The 24690-nt window shown below is 50.3% G+C and overlaps 7 protein-coding genes across 7 annotated transcripts; 2 read left to right on the top strand and 5 right to left on the bottom strand.

Annotated features, from left to right (window-relative positions):
* Positions 1–154: 154 nt before the first annotated feature.
* J4E88_003244 (uncharacterized protein) lies at positions 155–1432 on the top strand (the record flags this gene model as incomplete). The annotated part of the gene is made up of 1 exon (XM_049396897.1): positions 155–1432. One exon carries the CDS (start codon positions 155–157, stop codon positions 1430–1432), a length of 1278 nt encoding a protein of 425 aa, XP_049257239.1.
* A 165-nt stretch (positions 1433–1597) lies between these two features.
* On the bottom strand, positions 1598–2242 carry J4E88_003243 (uncharacterized protein; the record flags this gene model as incomplete). The annotated part of the gene is made up of 1 exon (XM_049396896.1): positions 1598–2242. The coding sequence occupies one exon, from the start codon at positions 2240–2242 to the stop codon at positions 1598–1600; it is 645 nt and encodes a 214-aa protein (XP_049257238.1).
* Positions 2243–2853: 611 nt separating this feature from the next.
* On the bottom strand, positions 2854–3627 carry J4E88_003242 (uncharacterized protein; the record flags this gene model as incomplete). Its single annotated transcript, XM_049396895.1, has 1 exon — positions 2854–3627. One exon carries the CDS (start codon positions 3625–3627, stop codon positions 2854–2856), a length of 774 nt encoding a protein of 257 aa, XP_049257237.1.
* Positions 3628–6723: 3096 nt separating this feature from the next.
* On the bottom strand, positions 6724–7817 carry J4E88_003241 (uncharacterized protein; the record flags this gene model as incomplete). Its single annotated transcript, XM_049396894.1, has 4 exons — positions 6724–7191; positions 7255–7264; positions 7565–7574; positions 7814–7817. The coding sequence occupies 4 exons, from the start codon at positions 7815–7817 to the stop codon at positions 6724–6726; spliced, it is 492 nt and encodes a 163-aa protein (XP_049257236.1).
* Positions 7818–8772: 955 nt separating this feature from the next.
* On the bottom strand, positions 8773–9360 carry J4E88_003240 (uncharacterized protein; the record flags this gene model as incomplete). The annotated part of the gene is made up of 1 exon (XM_049396893.1): positions 8773–9360. One exon carries the CDS (start codon positions 9358–9360, stop codon positions 8773–8775), a length of 588 nt encoding a protein of 195 aa, XP_049257235.1.
* A 6437-nt stretch (positions 9361–15797) lies between these two features.
* On the bottom strand, positions 15798–18817 carry J4E88_003239 (uncharacterized protein; the record flags this gene model as incomplete). Its single annotated transcript, XM_049396892.1, has 2 exons — positions 15798–18568; positions 18616–18817. The coding sequence occupies 2 exons, from the start codon at positions 18815–18817 to the stop codon at positions 15798–15800; spliced, it is 2973 nt and encodes a 990-aa protein (XP_049257234.1).
* Positions 18818–19052: 235 nt separating this feature from the next.
* J4E88_003238 (uncharacterized protein) lies at positions 19053–20617 on the top strand (the record flags this gene model as incomplete). Its single annotated transcript, XM_049396891.1, has 3 exons — positions 19053–19350; positions 19403–19934; positions 19984–20617. The coding sequence occupies 3 exons, from the start codon at positions 19053–19055 to the stop codon at positions 20615–20617; spliced, it is 1464 nt and encodes a 487-aa protein (XP_049257233.1).
* Positions 20618–24690: the final 4073 nt, after the last annotated feature.

Raw genomic sequence — 24690 nt, 5'->3', positions numbered from 1 at the left:
GATATGTTCACTTTTCAGTGGTGACGTTGTTGAAAATGAAAGACAAACAAGGGAGCGTACTGCTTCCCCTTTGCGTCTAGTCACAACTTCTCACTTCCATTTCCAGTCTTCAACCACACCACAACCACCATTTTCCCAAACTTAGCTGCACACTATGACGACGACACTTCTTCCGCGACGTAAAGTCAATCAGCCAGGCTTAGAATGGGTAGAAGACGTCTTCAGCATTGAGCCATGCTGGACCGAAGAGCCATCGATAGAGACTATCGCAAGGCTGACACGCGATAATCTGAAACTATCGGAAGCAGAATCAGTCACTGTGAAAGCCTTCGCCGAGGGCGCTTTCAACAAGCTGTTCTCTATTGACTGCACCAAAGGTCGATCCATCTTCCGCGTCACTTTACCCGTCGCACCAGTCGTCAAAACCAGCAGCGAAGTCGCAACTTTGGCTTTCATTCGCGAGAAAACCGATATCCCAGTACCGCACGTCATCGCACACGATGCAGACCTTTCAAATGAGCTTGGCTTCGAGTGGATGCTGATGGAGCGGGTTGATGCATGCCCTCTACACGAAGTCTGGCATGGAATGTCCTGGATGAAGAAGGGCTTGTTAGTCAAGCAGATGGCAGAGCATGTGGCACAACTGTTCAATATCGAGCTATCTGGTATTGGTAGTCTAGGTCCAGCCGACGAATCTCTCGCCAACGCGGATGGACAGTCTACACATCCAGTCGGCGAGATCGTCCAACCCGCCTTCTTCAAAGGCGACAACATCACCCTAGACATCGCCCGCGGACCCTTCCGAAGCGCCCACGAGTACCTCACCGCCCGTCTCCAAATCCTCGAGCATTTCGCCAGCAAACTAGACCAAGAAGATGAAGACGACTTAGAACACTACTCGGACATCCAAGCCGTACTATCAAGTCTCCGCACTATCATCCCACGACTCTTCCCAGACAACAGCAGCTCGGCAGCAGAACCCACAATCCTCTGTAACCGCGACATGAGCACCTCAAACATCCTCGTCAACCCCCAAGGCGACCTCATCTCAATCGTAGACTGGGAATGCGTCGCAACGCTCCCACCCTACTTCGCCGTCCAACTCCCCCAGTTCCTCAAGGGGCCCTCGCGGACAACTCCTCCCGCATTTACCAGCGACACCGCGTCCGAGGTACACAAAACAGAGCTGGAACTCTACGAAACGACTTGTCTGAGGAAGTTCTTTTTGGAGGAGATGGCGAGGATTTGTCCGGCTTGGGTGAGAGTCTTTGAGAGGGAGAAGGTTCGGGCTGATGTGCTTGTTGCGATGGATAAGTGTGAGAATGATATGACGGTTAAGTGGGTGAGGGCGTGGCTAGATGCTGTTGTTGAGGGGAGGGAGCCGAGGGTTAGTTTGACGGATGCGTGTCGGAATCCGTTGGGTGCTGCGTAGACGATAGAGTTGCCAGGGTAGTATGTGTTCATAGCAGAAATTGCGATTCCAGGTCCGAAATGCGATTGGGTATCATTCAACGCCTCTTCCTCCTCCTCCTCTCTAACCCCTTGCTTATATCCCATAACTTTTATCAAGCCCCCAAGACCACATGAAAGCGTCTTCTCAAAAGAACTTGACACCCTCGCCCTCACCCCCCGACCCAAAAACCTGCGCCCTCCCCCTCTTAACACAAACCCCCAAACTCCTCTGCAACAACTCCAAATCCATGCCAAAGAACTCCTCCCGCCGACTCGCATCCCCCTCGACAATCTCATACAGCGTAAGCACCGTACCCTTCTGCCCCGTCCTCTCAACCCACTCCTCCAACGCCGCAGCCCACTCCTCCGGCCTGCGCCAATATATCCACGCCTTGCCACCCTCGCTCTCTTCCCCCGCCTTCGCCTTCTTCGAGGAACTCGTGTGGATGAATTCAGCCCGGTTGCCGCCTTCAGGGGAGGCCATGTAGGTTATGATGGCTTTTGCGTCGCGCAGGGAGAGGCTGCGTCGCAGCGTGGTGTTTGTGAAGAGGGGCGTGGGGAGCGCGTCGATGAGGGAGAGGGTGAAGATGCGGTTGTGGCGGCAGTAGGACTGGATGAGCGTGGACCAGGAGGCTAGTTGTGAGGAGCGCGTGCTGGCGACGGGTTGGAGGGTGAAGAAGGGCGGGAAGGAGTAGTGCGGTGGGAAGACGAAGTTGGGGGACGTGAGCGTTGTTGCTGTCGAGGGTGTGGGCGTGGGTGTTGAGGCGGGGGCGGGGGATATTGCTGCCATGTTTTGTGTGGGTTGGTAGATAGTTGCAAGGGAAAGTGGAAGGAGTGAGCCTGTGTAACGGTTGCGCGTGTAGAGGGTTGATCGTTTGGTGCGCGCGTCGCTGGAGGTCTGCGGGGACTTTGCGACGTCATTGGTTGCTTGGCTTGGGCACCTTTCATCTGCATCATGGGCACAACTACACACGACAATATTCAATGCACGGCTACTTTGAACCTGCCTTTCGAACTTTCTGTTTTCATTCCGCCAATCTGCCATGATCAGTGGACAGGTGAATATGTTGCGACTTGGCCATTCGATCCCAACTTACATCGATCGCTCTTATCAAAGAGAATAGCACGTTTCACATGAGTGTGCATTGCTTTGCTTATTTCGACCGCCATGCTATTTTACTCTTGTTGCATTCTACAGACTGGTATCGTTCTATTCTCGATCACTCTGATGTCACCTGCAGAGGTGATCGTGCTTACAAAAGTCACCCCACCTAGGCAGCCACATTCGGATTAAGAAACTCATCAAGACAGAGCATTTTGGTGTGGGGTCCTTCTCATATCTTTCTTTCTGGCACTATGTTCTGTGTTGGTCATATTTTCTCGTTGTTTCAACATATATACTCAATTGTCGTTGATAGCGTCGTCGAAACACGTATTACAGATTAGAGTAAGCTCATCAGAAAACTTGCGTATGTCTGCTTCTGCGTGCTGCAGCTGATCGCGAAAAGCTTCCACAAATTGACCTACAGTAACGCCATTGTCGTTTTCCGCAAAGAGATCGTACTTGCGGGCTGTGTTTCTGTGAGCCCTATATGCGAACACGACGTCGATGCGTTGGAGACCTGGCGTACACAGAAGCTGGTCCATCCAATCACTCTTCTTGGGTAAAGGATTGTTCTTGCTGACTTCCAACAACTCTTGCAGATGTTGGAAAGATTCGAATTCGAACCAGGGTCGTGGCTTACCGGAGTTTCGTATCTTTGCTCTGTCGAATAAGCGTTCGTCGACGTGGTGCATGCACTGCTCCATGTTGTCAATAATGTCGTGGAAGGCGTTATCGCGAGTAAATTCGAAGATAGGTTCGGGGTTCGTGGACGCTTCGTTGAAGTCGACTTCCAGGACTATCACGGTCCGCGGGAAAGAGTTGGGGAGGCCTTTCAGCTCGATACTCGTTCTCAGATTCACGGTGATTGTGGCAATATCGCTGTCGTCATCGTCGCTGTCGGTACTCGCATCGTCCGTGTTGTCGTCCTTCTCCTCGTTCTCGCTGTCATCGTTCTCGTCATCTGAACCAGCTTCATTCCGTAGTATCTTCGGAGGGGCGTCTGGGATTGCGTTCCCAGTCAGTATGCCTGAATCGGATTTATCGGTGCTGTCCTTTGTATTCCCCTGCATGTTGTTTGGTATCTCCGGTGGTGCGATAACCTGTGAGAATGGATCGAGGTTGATGATAGTAGGGATAGCGACACTGGGGTGTTAGACCTTATACTGCGCCGGAGATCACGTTCATCGAGCGACATGTGTGTCCTAAGACAAGTCCACATGACCATCAAGATATATTGCTAATGTCCTCATTGTTTGACAAAGGTCTCTTCATTTCCTAGACTCATTCTATCTTCTTACCTCCCAAATCATGCCATCCGGTTGATACTCAATCCTCATGATTCTTCTCCCAGCATTCACCGCAGTAGACCAACATCTCTTCGGGAAATCCGCGTATGTCCTCCTCAATATGTTTCAACTGATCACGGAAAGCCCTCACAAACTGACCCATTGTAACTCCGCATCCGCTTTGCCCACGAAGCTTATATTTGCGACGCCCACGGGTGTAATACGTATAGTCGAAGACCACGTTGATGCGCGGCTGAGCTGGCTCACACAACAGCATATCTTTCCACGAGCCATCGTTTCTGCTACGCGAATGTTTTCGCATCCGTTCCAACACGTCATCGATAGAATCGAATGAATCGAAATTGAAGTTCCTATATGGCTTCCCATTGCTTGACTGAAATACTTTGTCGACGAGGTCCAGACGCTCTTCCAGATTTAGAAGAATCAAATGGAAGTTCGTGCCGGAAGGAAAGTTGGATAGTTGATCACAGTCATCAGGGCGAAACCCACAACCGTAGTCTGTGTTGAAATCGACTTCGAACCTGATCATGGCCTCTGGGAAGGAGCCGGGGACGCAGAGCAAGTCGGCAGCTGCACGTAGATTGACTGTGACGGTGGGTACATTTTCCTCCGTCTTGTCAGTAGTATTGCTCAGATTTTTGTCGCTGTCGCTGTTTTGGTTCTTGTCATCATCATCTGCTCCTTTGTTATGCTCCGTGTTCTCTTTCTTGTCATCTGCTTTCTCTCCACTTCTAGTCTCATCTATAGGCGGCACTACCCGATCCTTAAACATCTTGTCGCGGAGCACTGGATCAGTGCTCTGGATGTTATTACGCCACTCCGTGCACACTCGAAGGGAGCGAAGAACTATATTCAGAGTCAGCGGCAAGCATCTGGATCAAGAGCCCACAACACATTCGGGAGAGCAGATTCGCAGAGTGAACTTACGATCAGGTAGATCTAGAAAGCCAAATATGTTCTGCCATATCTCGTTTGGAAGATGATAATTGGCGCCATCTGTCGGCACGTCAGGTTGCTTGTGTAACATGCTTATGCTATTGTTGCTGGTATGGGCACGTGTATCTCCTTCCATCCTATATTGCATCTCGGGCAACGCAATCTCCAGGGAGAGACCAGTGGGGTTGAGAGTTGAGAGGGTTGGAATACAGAGGCCGGAAGTTATACCGCGTGTTAAGTCACGTTGATCGAGCGGTAGGATACTTGGTGAAACAATTCCGCGTGATCATCAGGTCATACTACTGATGAATTTTGTTTGATCTTGGCCCATGAGATCGGACTCAGATGTACGAAGAGATATGTAAATGACCATCAAGATAGTGAAACAGTGTATCGTTACTGTAGCTGACTACGCCGGGAACCTGCAAGCACGTGAACTTCTGACTGACAGCATATGTGATCTTTCATTTCTAAGGCTATGAACTCATTGATAAACCCACTCGAAATGCCCCGACCGCATCCTACGCAAACTTCCGTCCCTGGTAATCTCGGTGTTCATGTATCCAATGCGCGGGAAATTCTCAAAGGTACCATCCCCATGTTCACCACCGCCCAACCAATCGAAAATCTCAATTATCCTTTTTTTGTGCTGCAGCGTAACCTTATGTATCATGAGCTTCTCAGCCACCTCTTTCAACAAGCTCCTGAGCGATGCAACCAAGTCCTGGAAGCGGATCCCACGATTGTCGGCAAGTGTGCGTGTGAGATGAGCACAAAACCCGGGCGTGTATATGGTCAGACGTAATTCCAACTTCTGTACTGGTGGGACGCATATCAACATATCGGTCCACAAGCCTTCGTCAACCCTGCTCTCAAGAGATGTCGCGATCCTGCGTAGTTGCTCCATGGACGTGAAGTCAAGTACGTATATACCATAGCGACTTGTGGGAGAGAATTGTCTAAGCCCTGGAATAACGAGCTTGTTCCACTTGAGCTGGAGGAATATAGGATTGACATGAAGCCCTGGGGCCCTGGTTTCGATACGCGGGAGGGCGGGACTCACATTGAAGGTGTCTCCGGCATCTTTGGCGAAGGAGTTACGAGCTTGAATGCGCAGCTCATGCTTGCATGGTGGAAAATCGGATGTCAGAAAGAGTATCTTCTTCAGTTCTGGGCTTGTTTCTGGTATGTACAGAGACCACTTCCTACACACGTGCCTGCATCGTATCAGGTCGTGGAAACCAAGATAACTGAAGACCGTCTGCATCGTCTCCATAGCCAGACTGTCGATCGTGGGTTGCGTCGTGCTTCGTACCGTGCCGTCTGCCGCAGCGGACGCATGTTTGGTCTTCTGCTTCTTTCTCCGGGGTGCCATTGTAGGTGGTTGATGGATGTTGGCAGGATCTTCAGTCACCACCTCATAGGCTCTTTAAATGATTTGACACAGCGACTATCAAACTTTCCTCCTTCTTCTCGTAAACCCGGGATGCATCCTCCCGCTACGAGAAAGATTCAGAATCTTCCTGTGCTTGCCCTTAGTCCCTGGAACAAGAGGCGACTCTTCTCCAAAAGCAAACACCTGGATGTCATCCTGTCGACGTGGAGACATCGATTCAAAGGCGTTAGCACCGTTATACTTCAATCGAAAGGCCTAGAGTACTGTCATGGATACCATTATTCGTGAAGCTCAAACATGTACAAGTTGTAGTCATCCAAACACACCGATATTGTGTACAAAGCCGACGAATCCCAAAGCCAGTCCCAGACCTTTGAAGACATTAAGCGCCATAAGAATATGTGCAGAAGTCCAGTCTTGCGCCCAGTCATGCAGTTCGACCCCGAGAACTGCGGTCATTATATCGACAAGTATCCAACTCCCATCCCTCCATACACACATCCCCACCCATTGTCTCCACCCCATCTTCACCGCCACCCCTTCCTCTTCTGCTGCTGCTGCGCACTAGCCTTCATCCTAATCTGATCCTCCTTCTGCTGCTGAAACCCCTTAACCTCCTGACTATACACCTCATACTGACCCAGCCAGTACTCGCCCAAGCCCTGCACATCCTCGACAAAGCCCTCGGGCCCTCTGTTGTACACCCAGAAGCCCACGACGAGTATCCCGCCCCAGAAGACCAGTCGCAACGCCAGGTTCACCCAGAAGATGACGGCCCGGTACATCATGTCCAGTATCTTGAGCGAGATGAAGAATATGGCCAGCAGCGCGAGGATGGAGGCGACATCGGGTTGGGTGATGAGTTTGTTGAGGAGAGGGGAGAGGTGCGTGCTCAGCGTGCGCGAGATGCCGAAGAAGGTTGTGAGGAGGTGGAGGAGGGGGTTTGCGAAGGACGGTGGGAGGAGGCGCGGGAGGAGAGCTGCGTAGTCTGGTATCTGGTGTTAGCAACCCGTGTCGCAATACAGTGATAGGATGATAGGCGCATCAGCGAAGCATACCTTGTATAAACTCCATATTGGGCGATTTGCGATTGGACGTGTAGAAGTCGTGTGCCAGACGCGATAGAACGCGTTTGTGGGGTGCGGATAACGAGATTCGCGCTTGCGACCGATCTGCGCGCGGATAGTGGCTGGTGGATGAAATGGGGCGACGCGAATTATGGGCTTGAGAAACGAGCACGCGATGGGGGTTATTGGGGTGTGGCTGATAATTTGCTTGTTTTGCCCACACGGTTTGCGGTGACAGCTGTCCACGTTGAGTCGTTGACCCACTAAAACGCTTTCACGCACGCCGTGCAGCTCAACACACCTTATCCTGGCTGCACGTCATCCGCTCGCTTCGCTTAGCTTAGTCATCCACCCAGTGCAAGCAGCAAGCCCTAGATGAAGAACGTGAACAGGTGCAAGTACACACTGCGGTCTGCAACAACACGGATCCCAATAATTCAGGTCTCTTGGAGTAGTGTAGACTTCTGAGTTACTTACTTCTTATCATAGTACCCGTGCAGGCATCTAGCTTGTCGCTTAGATGAGTTGCATCTCCCTTACCAAAACCCACCCATGATGTGCGCAAAAGCAACTGACACCGAAGATCCCTTACTCCACCACCCTGCGTCTTACATTTCAGCCCCCAAGAGTCCAGATATCACGACCTTCACCATCTCGCGGGGTTCACCCAGCCAGATAATGCGGTGAACTTTTCGAGCGCGGGAAGCGCGATCGCGCATGAATCGCGTCCCGCTCGCTTTTCGATAGTCGAAGTGGAGTGGAGTGGAGATGGCGGCCGAGCAGAGTTTCAGATCGCGTATAGCAACATTCTGGGGTCTTGGAACTGGCGGTGTAGACCACGTTTTTTTCCTTTGGCACAGGCACAGATGAGGCGTTTGCACGGCTAAGGGGTCGGCGTCGGCAGTCGTGGGTGGGAACGGTCGGGGCCGAGTTGCCGCTTGGGCTGATGTCGTGATGCGTGGTGCGTGATGTCTTGCAGGGCAGGGCGTATTGCGCAATGGGAGGGAGATCACTGCAGCAGGAAGTGAAGGATCATGTGCTAATGAGTTTGTTCATTGATATGGGTACAGAGGACTAGCCTCTCGCAGTGCTACAACTGCAGACCCGACTATGTGGTTGGCTATACTACTGAATTGCATTCTCGTGCGATCTTCGGCACGGAGTGGCTCATCCTCCAACAAAAAGAAACAAAGAGGCTCGAGGCCTGTGTAGTGACTCAAAGGTCTGGTATCATAGATGCAAAGCGCCGCCGAACTCCAAATGACAAAATCATGTCCAATCGTAAAGTATGTATGCGAAGCGAAGGTCGTAAAGGTGAAGTGTTGACTGGGTATCGCGACAGCCCCGATGCTTGTACAGCAGCAAGCGGTGCGTGGTGACGCAAGAAGCTGTCAGGTGTGTTTCAGTCGCTTCGAGTGCTTTCGGCAGGCTGCAGGTATTACAGAGATCACTGCAAGCCGTAATGTTCGAGGTGCGAAGATGGCTGGAATGTTGAAGTGACACTGGCGTTCATATCCAGCGTCCAGCGCCCTTTTGTTGAGTGCCGTACTCTGATTCGAAGTTGAAGCGGAAAGCAGAAGTTTCTGATGGTGATGGGTAATGTATTAGAGGCTGGGATCGATGTGAAGATGTGGAGCCCCGGTTGAATTCACCGCTTGGAGAGTTCGGAGAATAGGGTGTTGGGGGTCGGTCGGCAATAGACGAAGCAACACTGGACTTCCTCCGTACACGCTCGGGCTTTCGTATCGAGCTGGTGGGTGACTTTAGTGAAGCCATGTCGGTTAATGATGGTGTTCTTGGAGGGAACTCGTATGTGCTAAGCTCTTTCTCGAACATGGAAGTGGCTCTGGGTGATACATGTTCGCGTAAGACAGCTGGTCGGATGCCGTACTTCTCCGGTCGTTGGGTGTATTGGCTGGGTCGTCTCCACGATTCAAATTCGGCATCGTCTAGTGGTGTGACAGCTCGCAGAGAGAAGCCTCGCATCCTTCTTTGAGATCGTTTCCAGCAGAAGAGAAGGGCGACGGCAACCGCCGTCAGGACGAGGATGCCTACGACGGCACCAAGGATGATCCAGACTTTCGTTTCTTGCTCCATAGTTGTAACGAGGGTGTGTATGTGAGTGTGAGAGTTGAATGGGACTGCTTTCGTTTAATGGTAAAACTTTGTCGTGATCGTCTTTGTTGAAGGCGTGATGGTGTATTGGAAGGAAGATCCAAAAAGAAGATACGAAGGAGTGATGTCGATCAGGTCACGACCATGCTGGCTGTGGCTGCGGTTGATGCGGCTACACCTGAGAGGTGGCGGTCGACGAAACGATGGTAGGTACCTTGAGCCCACTTCTGTCTGATATGAACCTTGGAGGGCGATGCGGATAAAGTAGTGCGGGAAGGCGGAGGGGCTCGAGAGCGGAGACCTGGGTCATGCGTGTACCCTCGCTCCACAACCGCAGTAGGCAATGACGGTATGCTATTAGCGCCACGAAACGAGGCAGCACAAAGAACAGTCCTTCGGTAAAAGCCAACGACGGCGCACCGAGAGAGAGGAGCGTTGCGGGTTATAGACACCGGACTAGCTTGGCTTGAGGCGAGATGCAGGTACAAAAGCGTACCTGATGGTGGGTTGCGAAGTTTGTTAGTACGGCAGACTCAAGCAAATATCGGTGAGCAGTGCACTAAGAGCAATCCATGATGGGCTAATTTCGACAACCTTGGAACGACACCCCGCCGTTGAAGATGGCGCAAGTCCCAGGATAGGCAATTCCACCGTGCCTGCTGCAGGGGCATGACACTCCCGTCCAGTATATGCCATCCCAAAGCCGTGAAGCGGGCAACGTGGCGTCGTCGAGGTCAGCACGATGTTGGTCTTTGACAGCACATCATGACCTCAGAACGAATCCAGGGGCAGAAGTCGCATCAGCCTCAGCAACCTGACACCGAGGGCTTGATAGCAGATGCGACAGCACACCCGTTCGTCGTTGCCGTGCAGCTCTACCCCGGAAAAAACTTTTTTTTCTTCTTGATTCTCCTTGCATCGCTAGAGGGCGGAGTACGAATGAGACAAGCAAACGCTCAGTACGCCTGAAGGGGCGTGTGTCGGTCGGAAACTTCGCTTGAGCAGGGCGCTGACACGACGTCGATCTATCAAACTACACTAACGGCTTTGGGTATCGCTCCCATTCCAGGCACTGGCCAATCCCGTGTCGGGCTTTAGGTGCGTCCCGCGATAGCTTCCCCTCAAGGTTCTTTATCTTAGCCCTTGACGGAGCGCATCCAGATCCTGCTGGTGTGCGTTCCGTTCCCAAGCCCATTGCAGCTGCAGCTTGTCACCAGCCTCGACTCGCTTCTGCCGAAATCAAGTTTCCAAGTTTCGACGCCGAGATCTGGAGCGCGAGCGATACAGACAACTACTGGTCGATATAACGGATGGGTTATAGACTAGAAGCCGAGCGTTCCTGACTATCGCAATACCTGGCACCGAGGGCCTGCCATGCAGCAAACCGGGCCACATAGCGCAAACTGCGCCGACAGTGTCCCCTGCACGAACGGTTGCTTGGTCGCCAGCGTGCCAGGTCATTCATTGCTGATAATCTCCGATGCTTCATCGCGGGACCGTTTTGTCGACCGCCAATAGCGCTTGAAAGCCTTCACCGGACCTTCTTGAAACACAGCAAATCTGGTCGACTCTGGTTGAGCAACGAGTCCAACGCCGCCATGCACATTCGCTACAGTGATATGAGAGCCGTCGACTGGGGCTTACAGTTTGCTACGCTACCTCCATGCGACTAATCATAGTGTACTGGTAATGCATCATCTGGACTCATCACTGCCACCAAAGCGACAAGTCTAGGCAGCTAGCGGCACACGTCGAAAACTCTCCGAAGCATATTTTGCGTTTCACAGGAGTTCTTACCGTCGCCGATGCTCGCAATGTCACCTAGAAGCCACGGGGTAGCGCTGAAGTACCGTTCTGTCAAGAAACGCTTCAGACGTATGATGGTAATGGCTTTGAAATAATGCAGTACACAAATAGCATGTTCTGAGGTTCTCCTACTCAATCCCTCACAAGGAGCATCCACGCTGGAAAGAGGGCCCGCTCCTGATTCCGCGGCCATCATGATCTTCGCGCCCGTCTCGCAACCGAAATGAGACTTGCAGTCTATGCCAAGACCAGAAAGGCTTCCCAGTCTGCATCCACTTTGTCGCTCATATCGCTATTATCGTTATATCCGAGATCAAGGGAACATCCTGCTCTGTTAAGGGTTGCGACGAGAATACCAGCAAGGCTAGATGTCTAGACCTTCTCATTCGGCATCCCTTGGGTCAAGGGTACCTAGCAGAGATCCGACTTTGCGAACGCGCCTTTGCCGCCAGGCCGAGCAACACGGCTGGTACCTGTAGCTGGAACATAGCGCCAGGGCGACTTTGTTCTACCGGCTAAACTGCGCAACTTGCACGTGTACCATCACCGTCGACCAAGCGTGGGACGCCCAAGCCACGAACCGATAGTGGTAGTGCCCCAGATCGAGCGCACATAGCGGCGGCAACTCTCGTCGGCAGCCAGTGCGAGGAATACGGCAAGAGTTATGGAGATACCCATGAAGGCTGCATCGTCGTGTGTGATGCGTAGTGCGTCGCAGATATTGAATTGCTTTTTCTGATATCTCCTGATCTACTAGATTGTGGAGAGAAAATGCTTGTGGCTGTCTTGTTGTCATTAGTGCGACCAAAGTAGAAGGTGTCAAGACCGCACCACTAGGTGTCTGTTAGGGTTTTAAGTAGTAATATTTAATATATATTCTATAGAAGAGTAAAGGTAGCTAAACTATAAGTATAAGTTTTATAATACTATAGTTACTTATTTCTAAAAGTAAAAATTTTATATATATTATACTTAACTTTTTTCTATTACTATAAAATCTTTACTATTATTATTATATTTACTATAGTATTTTTTACTACTTTTACTAACTTTAATAACTTTAGTACTAATAAGTATAAAAATATTACTATATAAAAATTAAACTCTAGCCTATACTTTAAGTAATAGCTTTAACTTATATATACTAAAATTATTAGCTTAGTAAATATATATATTTAATATAAAGAACTAATTATAGTAATTAGTATTAAGCTTAAAGTTACTTATATTCTAAGTAAATTATAGTTAATATACTTAAGTAATATTAGATTTCTTATACTTAAAAAGATTACTATACTTAAAGCTCTTTATAAAAATACTATTATTATACTTAAAATTAAAGCTATATTTTTTATACTTAATACTTAGTTATAGTTACTTATAAGTTTAAAAAATAAAGTTTATAACTTTTAAAATTACTAAGTACTTAAACTATAAGCTTAAAAAGAAAGCTAACTAGTAAAAAATAAATAAAAGTATAAAATAAGTAGAAAATTTAGTAAATTATACTATAGAGACTAGACAAATTAATTAGTGTATTTTAATGCCTAATACCTCTAAAATAATACCAGACACTAGGGGATGTCAAGACCGCAGCTCGCATCGAACATCTCTTGCTGCCACCAATGAGGGCTCGGATGCGGCATGTCCTCAGCTAAGCTCAGCCGCAACTTCAACACCAGCATCGTGAGCTCCTGAATTTCGTGAGAAAGCGACGGCGCACACCCTACGCTGTTCTGGGTCTCGGCACCGAAGTCCAGCCGTCATGACCTCACCCAAGAACCGAGTCATTGAGATGAAGATGAACGCTTTGCCTCTCGAACAAGAAGAAGGCCCGGCACCACTTCAGGCTCATCACACACCGCACTCTCCATTCGAGCAAGATTTTCAAGATCAGAATTCTCCTAGACTACGCATCGGCTCTGGGGGCATCCGAAGTACCACTTCTTATCCTCAAGGTTCTTGACTATACTTGTGGCTCTTCTACCGGGCTTCCCAGGATTGTGTAGTGGGAGCGTGGGGCATCGTGTGGGTACCAGCCAACACCGACACCATATAACGGACTTATTATTGCCCATGGAATTTCTCGACCACCGACGAATACGCTACACGGCGAAAAATTTCCCATGCCCTGCTTGCCAAAGTCATGATCCGGATTTGTCGGCATTCAATGTATTAGCAGCGGGTGATGTCGGAAGCTACGTCTTCGCATTATGGTCAGCTGGACTGCCCATGTGTCGTTCGCATGTCGTGAACGGTGACGCTTGCGCAGGTGTTCCTTCAGTAGGCTTGACGCTACCGCTCACTGCAAGCCAGCTTTGAAATCAGACATGAGTCGCTGGGACTCCGTTCCGGATGACACGCTTTTGTGCGTCGGATGACAGCTGCATCCACATGCGCCCTTCTTACCCGACCACTACGACTCGTACCGTCTGCACGCGATTTATGTGTGACAGGTACATATTGAACGTCAATGTTAGACATCCCGCGTCGCTTGCGCAACATGTGTTCGTGGGGGCGGCTGTGCACACATCCGTAGATTGATTACTATAGTAAGCGCTCAATGATGCTTATAATAATCAGAGATAGATTGATGCTCACTTCGCTTGCTGCAAGTGCAAGGAAGAGGCAAAGTCGCGGACTGCTGATCGAGTGTTGAGGATCTGCATGCAAGGCTTCCTGGCTGTTGGTGTTGGATGCGATACTCAGATCTGAGCAAGATCACATTCAATACGCAGAGATGCTAAATGCGTGTTGGAGCATGCATCTCCGTCCATTGGCTGCGAGGTTTTAGTACGGCCACCACGAAGCGATCAACAAGACAATCGCGGCTTCATGGGAATTACCGAGCACCTGACTGGTCTTGCAAAACTCTCTTATCATGGTGAGTAGATTTACTTTTGCTGTTGCAGAACGGTCATGAACAGCCGCGAATTCCCAGAGTTGCACTCTGCCGCCTTCATCAGGGTACTGAATCGTCCGGGAAATTCAGCCGCCGCCAATGAAATTCTACTCCCTCATTGCGTACCTTCACATGTCTTTCCAGATCCTCTCAATGCCTCCTCGTCCAACTTTGCGCACAATGTCATCAAGAACAAGCTAATGAATCACTACCCCCAACATGATCATCATTGTGACGATTTGTCAGGGAACAAGGGAACTCTACTCCAGAGTATGCTGGAGTGCGCGCTACGATATCGGGGCCGACATCGTACCAAACTCTGAGTGAACCTTGATCTCGTTGCGGGGACCGAACGAGTTTCACCTACTGCACACCAACGGTAGCGACACGGCTGTATGCCCATCTCCATCTTACAGATGCATGTCTGCGCGGCTCGACGGTGGTAAACCATCTCCCCCACTGCGGATCTAAGCTCGTAATGCGCGCAACACAACCGTCTTTCACAATCTCCTGCAAGCATCCGCAGCCCGGAGTCGTGTCCGCGCTATTCACATACGACAAACCTTATAAGCGACCTCGCTCACCCTTCCAGCTTCCCACCAGCCTCGCTGTCGTTCCCGAACGACAGGAACGTTTTCCAAGCGCCACCGACCCTTCTGTCATTCTCCAGACATGCACACGCATGCGAGATGGGGCTGGTTTGCAGCTCGTGTAGACATGTGAGAGCAGGTTTGCCGAATGACAAACGCGCGACTTCGGTCTTCAAACCTCCGCTGTAGATCATGGAGATGCAAGAACGGGCTCGGTCCGTTGCCGGGCTAATCTTGCGCCACCTTATACGCCATTGCCCTGGACGGGAAAGAGATAACCCATCTCCTCGTTTGTTGTGGCTTGTTTCTACCAGCCGTGCTGCTCCTCACGGGGCAAGTATAGATGATCGGCATTGAATGTTCCTGGTAGCTGTACTTCTACAGATCGCAAGTCCGGTTCGCAATGCAATGGCGTGAGAATGGGGTGATCGAGATCAGACAGTCTGGTAACGCAAGTGCGAAGAAGGGGTAAGCGGATGCCCAGGAGCCGTTGTAAACCTTGTCGGCGTGGCCGAACGTGGAGAAGCGGCATGTCGTGAGTCGGCATGTCGCAACTGAACTCGTCGGTGCGTCGCTTGCGCAATGCGGTTGCGCGTGCAGAATAAGGATCGGATATGCGTTGGTCAGCGAAGTCCATCGAACCGTGCTGAGAAGGGTTCGAGACGAGAGGGCGGGCGCGACGATACCGAATGCGAGTATTGGGTGATGTCGAACAGGAAGCTGCTGTTAAGTCGGACCTGCAAGCCTGGTTGAGAGCGAGAGAAGCGTCGGAGGACGACTGAATTGAGACACTGGTGCATTTCCTTGTTCGCTGCCGTTATTTGTCAAGTATTTTTTGGACATCTAGAAGGCGAGGTGACATTCATGCTAAGGGCCTAGGTACCGGAGTACGAGCCGTTTACCTGGAAAATGAATAGTCAGTAACGTGTAGATGCGCGTTCAAGACGCAGAACAGCGACCAGGGGAGACAATGCAATAGAGTAAACCGCACGTGTATCGACTGGAATTGCTATGGCCACAACTCCGAAGAGGTCTAACGTTACAGTAGATGGAAGGACCCTCCCCATTTTCGTGCCTTGAACGCCTTAAGAACTTAAGCCAACAGATAGTTCCCTTAGAACTCATACCAGGCTCAAGCGCACCTTCCTCTTTCCAGTGCTCTCTTCAAGCTCATCCGTGATCCTGACAGTCACCTTCTCAAACAGCTCGATAGTCCGCTTGATATCGCCCTTGATGCTCAGCACATAGTTCTCAGCATCAAAATCAGCTTCTGGCTCCGGTGTGGCGAGATCCCTCAATCTGATGAGACTTTCGATTCCAAATCTTGGTACAAAGACCACGAAACCATTGGAGAAGATCTTCATAACAAAACCTTCCTCGTTGATGTCCTTGCCCTTGAGTGCTTGGCCAACGTAGTACTCAATGGAAGCGCGACCGGCCATTTGTGCGTTGCGATGTCGCACGTTGATGTTCTTGCACACAGCCTCGAGCTTGGCCTTTGACTGTAGGCTGGGATCCAACTGCTCGTATTCAATGGCAGCAGCAAGCTGGCGATGTGCTTCAAGATCAGCGTAGCGGCGAATCGGGGATGTGAAGTGAGTGTAGATCTCGCTCGCAAGACCATAATGCCTGAACTCGGGATACGCTTGTGTTCCGGCACAGAAGTACTCTGCGGACATCATGCAACGCGTCGCCATAATTCTGACAAGAGTGTTGAAGAACGGGTTGCTGGGATCAACACACTTATCGAGTGAATCAGCCAAAGCTTTGGAACTATCTGTCTTGAGCTCCATTCCCTTCTTGACTTTGAGTTGGTTATCTAGCTCTTCAAAATTCGTCTTCGGAGGGGCAGCGTGACGACGAAGCAGAGCTGTTTGCGGGAAGGCCTCGTAATTCTTCGCAGCGACGCTGATGTTGGCGAGTAACATGAACTCCTCCACAAGCGAGTTCGTGTCAAGATGCTTCTTGGTCTGAACATCTGCTGGGTCTGATGTCTCAGACTCAGTTCGGACCTTCACTTCTGGCGAAGACAGGTTCAAAGCTCCAGCATCCATTCGCTTTTGCTTTAATTTCTTGGAAAGCATGAGCAGAGTTCGCATGCCCTTCGTGAGGTCGTCCTGCTGCGAGGCGTCATCTATGCGGATTTGGGCTTGTTCGTAGCTGAAGGCTTCTCTCGACCGAATGACGGACTTGGTGAAGTAGGAAGAGACCATGTCAGCATCCTCTGTGACCTCCCAAATTACCGAGAAAGCGTAACGCTCTACGTATGGCTTCAGAGAGCACAGGTCTGTTCCTAGAAGCATAGGCAACATGTCTATGCGCTTGTCGACTAAGTAAACGGTCGTTCCGCGCTGGCTGGCTTCCTTGTCCATGGCGTTGTTCGGCTTAACGAAATGAGACACGTCCGCAATATGGACACCGACTTGATAGTTGCCATTCGGCAGCTTATGGGCATGGAGAGCATCGTCGATGTCAACACAACCAACAGGATCGATAGAACATACCAAGAGGTCGCGAAGATCCTTGCGTCCCTTCCAGCCTGGATCCTCCAAGCTAGCTGGTACTTTCCAGTCGTGGCCTTCCGCAGGTAGACAGTCAAGAACTGTCTTCGGGAAGGGCTTGTATTGAACATCCCACTCCAGTAGCAAAGCTTCGGTCTCTGCGCCCTTGGACTCAAGCTCGCCGAGCGATCGTACAAAATGGCCGACCGGGTATCGAGAGTCTCTATCCCAGGAGTCGATTGTTGCCAGAACGCGTTGACCAAGGAGCTCTCCAGCTTGTCGTGTTCGTATCCGGATCTTGGGAATGCGCTTGTCCATTGGGACAAGAAATACGGTCTGTTGTTGCCTGCTCGATTTCGAAGAGGAACGAACGGAGTCGCGATCAATGTGGCCCACATATTGTCTCCAATTCCGCTTGATGACACCCACTACGCGCGCAGTTGGCTGTGGCCTGCCCTCTATAGTCTGCCCGTGTACTCGCTTGACCTCCTCTTGTAGCGCTCGTCGCTCTCTCTCCGGGATGACATTCTCGCCTTCCTCGGCTTCTGCGTTATCGTTCTTGTTCACCGTCTCCTCTTCAATGATCTTGGTTGAAGGCGCCTTCCATTGATCCTTAGGCAGTACTTCAACAACTACGACATCGCCAGAGACAGCCCGATTGCTGTTTTCACGTCCTAAAATGAGGAGCGATTTGTCGAATGCAGGCACGTGAACCGAGCCTTCCAGATAGTTGTATGGGGAGACGTTGAAAATGCCTTGGTGTAACGTTCCAGCTTTGACGCCAGTCATCATCTTCGAGACCGTGTAGTGTTCGGAGTAGAAGATCTCTGGCTTTTTCGACCTGACTTCTCGCTGCTCTTGTGCTGCGCTGATCATATCTAGAAGCTCATCGGAGTTTTCGAGGCCGGAGACAAAGTCGGACAGAGTCTTGCCTGGGACTTTCTCGGCCTTGGCTTTCCGCAGGTTGTCTCTATCGTCGGTGATCATTACTACCGTAGGGATGCGAGTTTGTTTCTTGCTCCGCTTTTGAACAGCCTCCGTAATGTGTTGGTTGTACCACTGCACAGCTTTGCGCACAGCTCGGTCGTTTCGATCATTGATCGTTTCTCCAGCTTCCCGTGCTACATACGTCTCTTGCCTAAACTCGTTGAAGAACACGTAAAAACGCTTTCCTTCGTTTTTGGTCAAGGAGATCAGACGATGGTACAGAGGTAGGGAGCGGTTCTTGACTTCCTCTAGCACGGTTTGCAGGACAATAACATCATGAAAAGCGGTCTCCACCTCGAACAAGTCCATTCCAGTAAGGAAGGCATTCGTATCCGGAATGAGATATTGGCCATTTGGGAAGTCCTTGGATCCTGCTGGTGTGTCTGATAGGACAAATGGTGCGACTGAAAAAGGTTAGTCTAACTCTGCATGTGGAGTTTCGAGGTCAAACCTTTCTTCGAGTAGTCGGTCGGCGCAATCTCTAGACATGCCCTGCAAAGATTGGACGAGCATGGAATGTCCTGTCGCAGATACAGTTCTCTCACAATTTTCTGGACCTTGCCACTTTTCGTAGACCGCACGTAGACCTTGCTGGACAGATTGGATTGGCCGTGATCGGCAGCGGTCGACCGCTTCAGACTGAAGTACTCCATCTTTGCGCAAGGTGTGTTGATTGTTGAACCCCGAAGGCGCGGAGTGATGGTGTTTGCGAAAGATTGGTGGATGCCAAGATATCAAAAGATCCTAGCTCCACTAGCTCCGCACCATGACGGAGCTCCCAGGTGGGCCTCACAGCAACCAACATCACCTGGGCAGAGCTCCAATACTACGATTCAAGGCACCGAAGCCGCACACACCAATATATAACCACTTACTACGATATTCGCAATGTCTTCACTAGACCCGCCGACGTACCTCACCTCTATCCAGAACAACATCCGCGCCCGGCCTATATCATGGGAAGGAGCTGTACGAGCTAAGACCATCACCGACGAAGACCTCAAGAAGATCAAGTCAATCGATAAAGTGCGCAAGGAACAGAGGAAGCAGATCATCGAGTCCGATGTGGATAGCTTCGTGGCACTGCTAGTGGGCGGAAATGGGTCGCAAAGCATCTTCGAGGCAGCTGCGAAGCGCCAAGACATTATCCACTACATGCTGGTCTTGCTGGGAGACATGATTGATGGTAGGAGATATGCAGCCTCTCTAATAAAGCGATGAAGCTCATACATTTCCAGACATACCCGCCCTCACATCAGCCCTCGTTCAGCACCCAGCGCCCTACAAGCCTTTCCTACCACTCTTGAAGGCTTCATCCAACAACGAAGACCCCGTACCGCTCCTGACGTCTTCCGTCCTATCCGGCCTTCTGTCTAATGCTGTCACAACATCTGCCAAGAACACTCCCCAGCTCGATGAGGCCTTAGCGCAGCTCTTCACCTACCTCTCTACACTCGCAAAGGCATCCGACGCTGGTCTGCAGGATATCGCTGTACGGGAATACTCGGCCGTATTGCGCAGTACCAAGTCTAGGCGCATATTCTGGAAGCAAAGGAAGGAGACACTCAGCCCTCTGTTTGATATCCTGAGAGCTGCGGCCGGATCTGCCAAAGACACGGACTCGACCCTGTACAGTGGTGGTGCCAGTATTCGCAGTACAACAGATGGTGGCATTGCTGGTGGTGTTGGCCTCCAGCTTCTATACCATGTATTGCTCGTCATCTGGCAGCTCAGCTTTGAGGGCGAGCTCGTAGGCGAAGGACTTCAGGAGTACAGTACCTTTCCCATTTCACGTTTCGCAAACATTAACACCTTACAGGGAACACGACATTGTCATCCTCTACACGCAGCTCCTCAAGGTCTCGCCCAAGGAGAAGACCACTCGTCTCCTCCTCTCCACCCTCGTAAACCTTTTAACCACGAACCGCAACACGCTACTTCCAACGGCCGTACTCGCGCGTCTACCTGCTCTCCTCTCGAGCTTGAAATCACGACATCTGACCGACGAGGATGCCCTTGAAGACCTACAGGCCCTGACCGATCTCCTCGAGGAATACACCAAGACACAGACTACCTTTGACGAGTACGCTGCTGAGCTGCAGTCGGGCCACCTTCGCTGGTCACCACCGCACCGTAACGCTACGTTCTGGAAAGAGAATGCGCGTCGCATCTTAGAAGATAACAAGGGTGAACTGCCCCGAAAGCTTGCGGAGATTCTATCTAAGAGCTGGGACAACGACAAACAGGTATTGGCTATTGGCTGCAACGACGTAGCATGTTTGGTCAAGGAAGTGCCAGAAAAGCGACAACAGCTTGAGAAGTTGGGACTAAAGGGCAGGGTTATGGAACTGATGCAGGAGGCAGATGAGAGTGTACGGTGGGAAAGCTTGAGAGCTGTTGGCGAGTGGATGCGGTACAGCTTTGAATCAAAGACCGAGCTGCCACTCAGGTAATCGGTGTTAGTGGGAAGGGGTGATTGTAAACACTATGAAGCGTGTGAGTGCTTTCCTGTTTGTAAATTCTCGTTATACGGGACCTATCGTAGAATGCTAGGCCCATCCAGTATATGTTCAGTGAATCCATTGTAGTCTTCGTGCTCCCTTGTCCCTTTCCTTGAAGATCGAAGCCCAAAGGCTCAATGCATGATATTGAGCCTTGAGCTCCGGAAACTGCGTTCACTACAATCTTCAAGAGCATTCTATAATTGCTCAAGCCAGCTCACCGGTCTCTAATCTGGACTATATACATCAGCACTTCACGACGTATAGGATGATCGAGTCCGGTATGGCGAACTACAACCCGAGCAAGATGGTTCGTCTAAGAACACAGAGCGCGCAAGTCTGCTATGACATGATGCGCTATGCTGATGAAGTGTGGTGGACAGGTTTGGTCGAACGGGGTCGGGAAGACACCACCGTCTTTTAACACGCCAAAAAGATCGGTCGTCTTACTTTCGTTATCATTCTTGAAAAAGGTCTACATCTCGTATGACTGAAATTCACGATATCAGAGGGAAGTTGTGTAGAGTCACGCATTGTGGGAGAGGAAGTTGGTTTGACAACACTGTTCAAGAAGCGTTGAAGTAGCTCTTGCGAAGAGGAAACAGCAGTGTTCAATGCGGGGAGGACACATACGGACAGTGAGGAACAGAGGGGAGTATTTGAGAGTATTGGGCTTTTGACAAATAAAAAATTGATTTGACAGTCACAAAGGTTGGTGTGATGTGATATGGTAGGAAACCATGAGTCTCTGATTTCAGCGCAAGAGCTGTTCAAGTCTTCGACAACACGAAGGCGGCTTCTATGGATGACGAATGTTGCTTCAAGTTTGGGCTGTTCGTTCTGCTTTACCTACCAGCACGTGTATCTCATCACTTCTAAGGATAGTGCATAGTTGGATATCTATCACGATAGTAGTCGCCACATGTATATGTCTGTATCGTAAAATGCTAATCACTACGCACTGAAACCAGATACCGTTCTACTCAATCACACAGCACGCTCAGCCAATCCTCAAACCCCAAAGACGAGGCAGCATCGGCTTCCCCGCTGACCTTCCGTTGAGACTGACTTGTATTCCCACATAATTGCAATTAAAGCCCTTCGAATTCCTCAACTACCAAGCCTCGGATCTCGTACCCATAGCTACGGCAAGCACCGAAATCGCCAATTAATCTGCCCAGTATCTGAGACGGTCTGGACTTGCGGTTTCTCCCTTCATCCTACCATCTCACTGGTATTGGTACAGAGTATCTAGCTTCGCATTCCGCTCTCCCCGAACGGCATCCTGCGTGAACGATTCGTTAGCAAAGGATATTAGACAAGCAAACTTGCTTCTTCCCTCCCATTCCCAATCCCCTCATTCCTACAATACAGGTACCGGTGCGAATAGAACAGACCTACCCGCTTCCGCCTCCATAGCCTTGAACAGATCATTCCAGTCTGGTATACACTTCCCCCTTACGGCGTGACCGAAACCCGTCGTCCCAAATTAGGCGCTTCGAAACGTGCTAGAATGTTAGTTTTTCCTTCTACCAACTTCTGATCGACCGGGTAATGCTTTGTTTGCTTGAAACATCCGCTACCGGAGAAAATCATGGACTGAAAGCGCTGCTTTTGTGCTATTAGATGTATTTTTGTGTGGCTTTCTTAGATCTTCGAATGAGCGCCTCTGAATAACACTTTGAGGCTTTGTTGAATGCTACCTTCCGCCTCTTTCCGAAGTCGTGTCGAGGAAATACTGCCTTTGACGATGTCAATGGTCAATGGTCAATGGTCAGAGGAGGACAATACCCGAGAACCTGGTTGACAGATTCTGGTTCCGAGTTGTCTCAATGAAACTATAGTGATCCGCGCATTACCTAGGTATGCAGGTACATAATTTCCCCCTTCGCGGTTGTAGATCGTACTGTGAACCACAGAAGGGTTGAGACGTTTTTGTGGTACTGTACCTGACTTTGGTGCGCGGTAGCGATATGAGGGACCGTATCCTGAGGCTGGATGCAGGTACGAGACCCAGGTACCGAATCTGGTGCAACATTTGGCAGATGTGGCTATTTGGCAGAAGGTGTGTTCTACGGCTGCTTTCGGGGGAAATGCTTCGACGGTTAATGAGCTTGCTTTTCTAGTCGTCACGTCAAATTTTGGATCTTCGAATCGATGGAATAGCAGTTTAGCCTTGGGTTCGTCTCGATTATCCGGCTCTTACGCGAGCAGAAGATGTCTTTTTTGTTTCACTCTTCGGCGTCGAGGCTGGGGAACCATTGGCTTGGCAATTAGCTTTCTTTTCGCTCAGATCTCGGAGAGATGCGAAGATTCCAAGGTTGGTTCTGAATAGACGAAGAAAGTCGTCTTGTTTCAACTGTAAGTGTACCATAAACTGAAAGTACACGTTGTATCTCCCAGCACCACGTTTTCCTACATGACGTATTGTATATCTTTACGATGAGATATGATTAGTATGCATGACAGAAAGCGCGAGCATCTTCATAGCTATGACAGCTATGTGATCTGAGCGACAGCGGGTCAAAGAAGCCCTTGAACAAGCGGGAGCCTTGTCGAGCGGATCGCCAATATCCACGATGCTTGCTTCTTGCGCATATCATATTTCCGGTGGTACTCCAGGGAGAGCCGGTTTGGTCCGAGAGCCTTTGCAAAGCGGGTAAAAGCTCCATACGCCGAGTCGATGCTCAAGAAAAGAATGGAGATCTTCACACATACCACTGCCCACAAACGATGGCGTCGAGAGCGGCTGTCTCGGTTGCCGCGGTCCATCAGACATTGTGGTGTTGGAGGCGTTGGAAACCACCTGGCGCTAAGCTGGTACATTACCTAGCGTTGTATGAGTGATCTTGTGAGAAAAACAACAACAATAAGATTTGCATACGCAATAGTAGCGACAACAAACCCCGCTTGTCCATCTAGTTAGCCGCCACAAGTCCAAGAGATGCAGAAGCCAAGACCTGCTCAATTGTCATCGCGAATACTACCTGAACAAACACCTCAATCCCTGAGATCCAGGGTCAATTGTATTTACCGATCGCGGATCTACCCCTGCACTTAGTTAAACTCCACAAGATCGCAGCTTTCCGCAGCGTGTAAATGGAGACGGCGTTGAATGCCGTTTGACCTTAAACCATGCTCTCATTCCTTTTCCAATATTCCCCATCGAAATCGTCCCCAGTATTCGTACCAATTGACCCAAGTCGGTCCGAATGACACAGTAGAACTAGCCGCCCATGCGACAAGACGACGCGAATCAAACGATCCCAAACCTCGGGATACGACACTAACACCAGACTAGCAGCTCCTGCGATTGCAAACGGCGCTGTGACTCAACCTGCATTGCATCGGGAGCGACATGTGAGGTCTCCACTTTGCAAGGTTGAACATTTGCATGACGAGATTCCCATGCCAGCTCGATGGGGTAGGAGATGGTGACGGGTAAAGCGAGAATCCATGTCAAAGGGAAAAAGTAAACGGAGGCGCGTCCCAGCCATACACGTCCCTCGGCTCGTTGCGCAGCGGGCTTGTATGGATGGATGCGCTATCCGACAACGTATCATAGTTGCATTTTCGGCGCGTGATCGAGAGGAGATTGGTTAGAATGGGGGAAGAAAGGGTCCAGCCACATTACACGTCGATACCAGCAATGATTATTGCCCTTTCTTGGTACTCGTCAGCTAGAACCCTGGAGAGACCAGATGGGCGAAATTACCCAGATAGCCGGAATGCTGTCTTACCTTGCGGCAGCGGTGTACCTACTTACCGTTCTTGCAGGGGGCCCTATATGCCCAGCTTACTACGCGAAAATCATTCGTGGTTCTTGTATGGACGGTAATAGTTGCCGCTGCGATGAGGATCCATGTGACAATCTTGTTGAGATTCACATATGCAGGTCATACCTACAGTACATATGCCGAGACCCCTGGGGCTTATACGATGGTATTCCGTGCTCACGAGTATAATCCAGTTCCATGATGCAAGTTCAGAGTGGATAAAGATCAAAAGAGGCATCTCTGCTCCGG

Source organism: Alternaria novae-zelandiae (genome assembly GCF_023758075.1).
Source record: "Alternaria novae-zelandiae strain BMP 2774 chromosome Unknown scaffold_5, whole genome shotgun sequence".
NCBI lineage: Eukaryota > Fungi > Ascomycota > Dothideomycetes > Pleosporales > Pleosporaceae > Alternaria > Alternaria novae-zelandiae.
The sequence above is the reverse complement of the archived record's forward strand: the minus strand, read 5'-3'. Positions and strand labels throughout refer to the sequence as shown.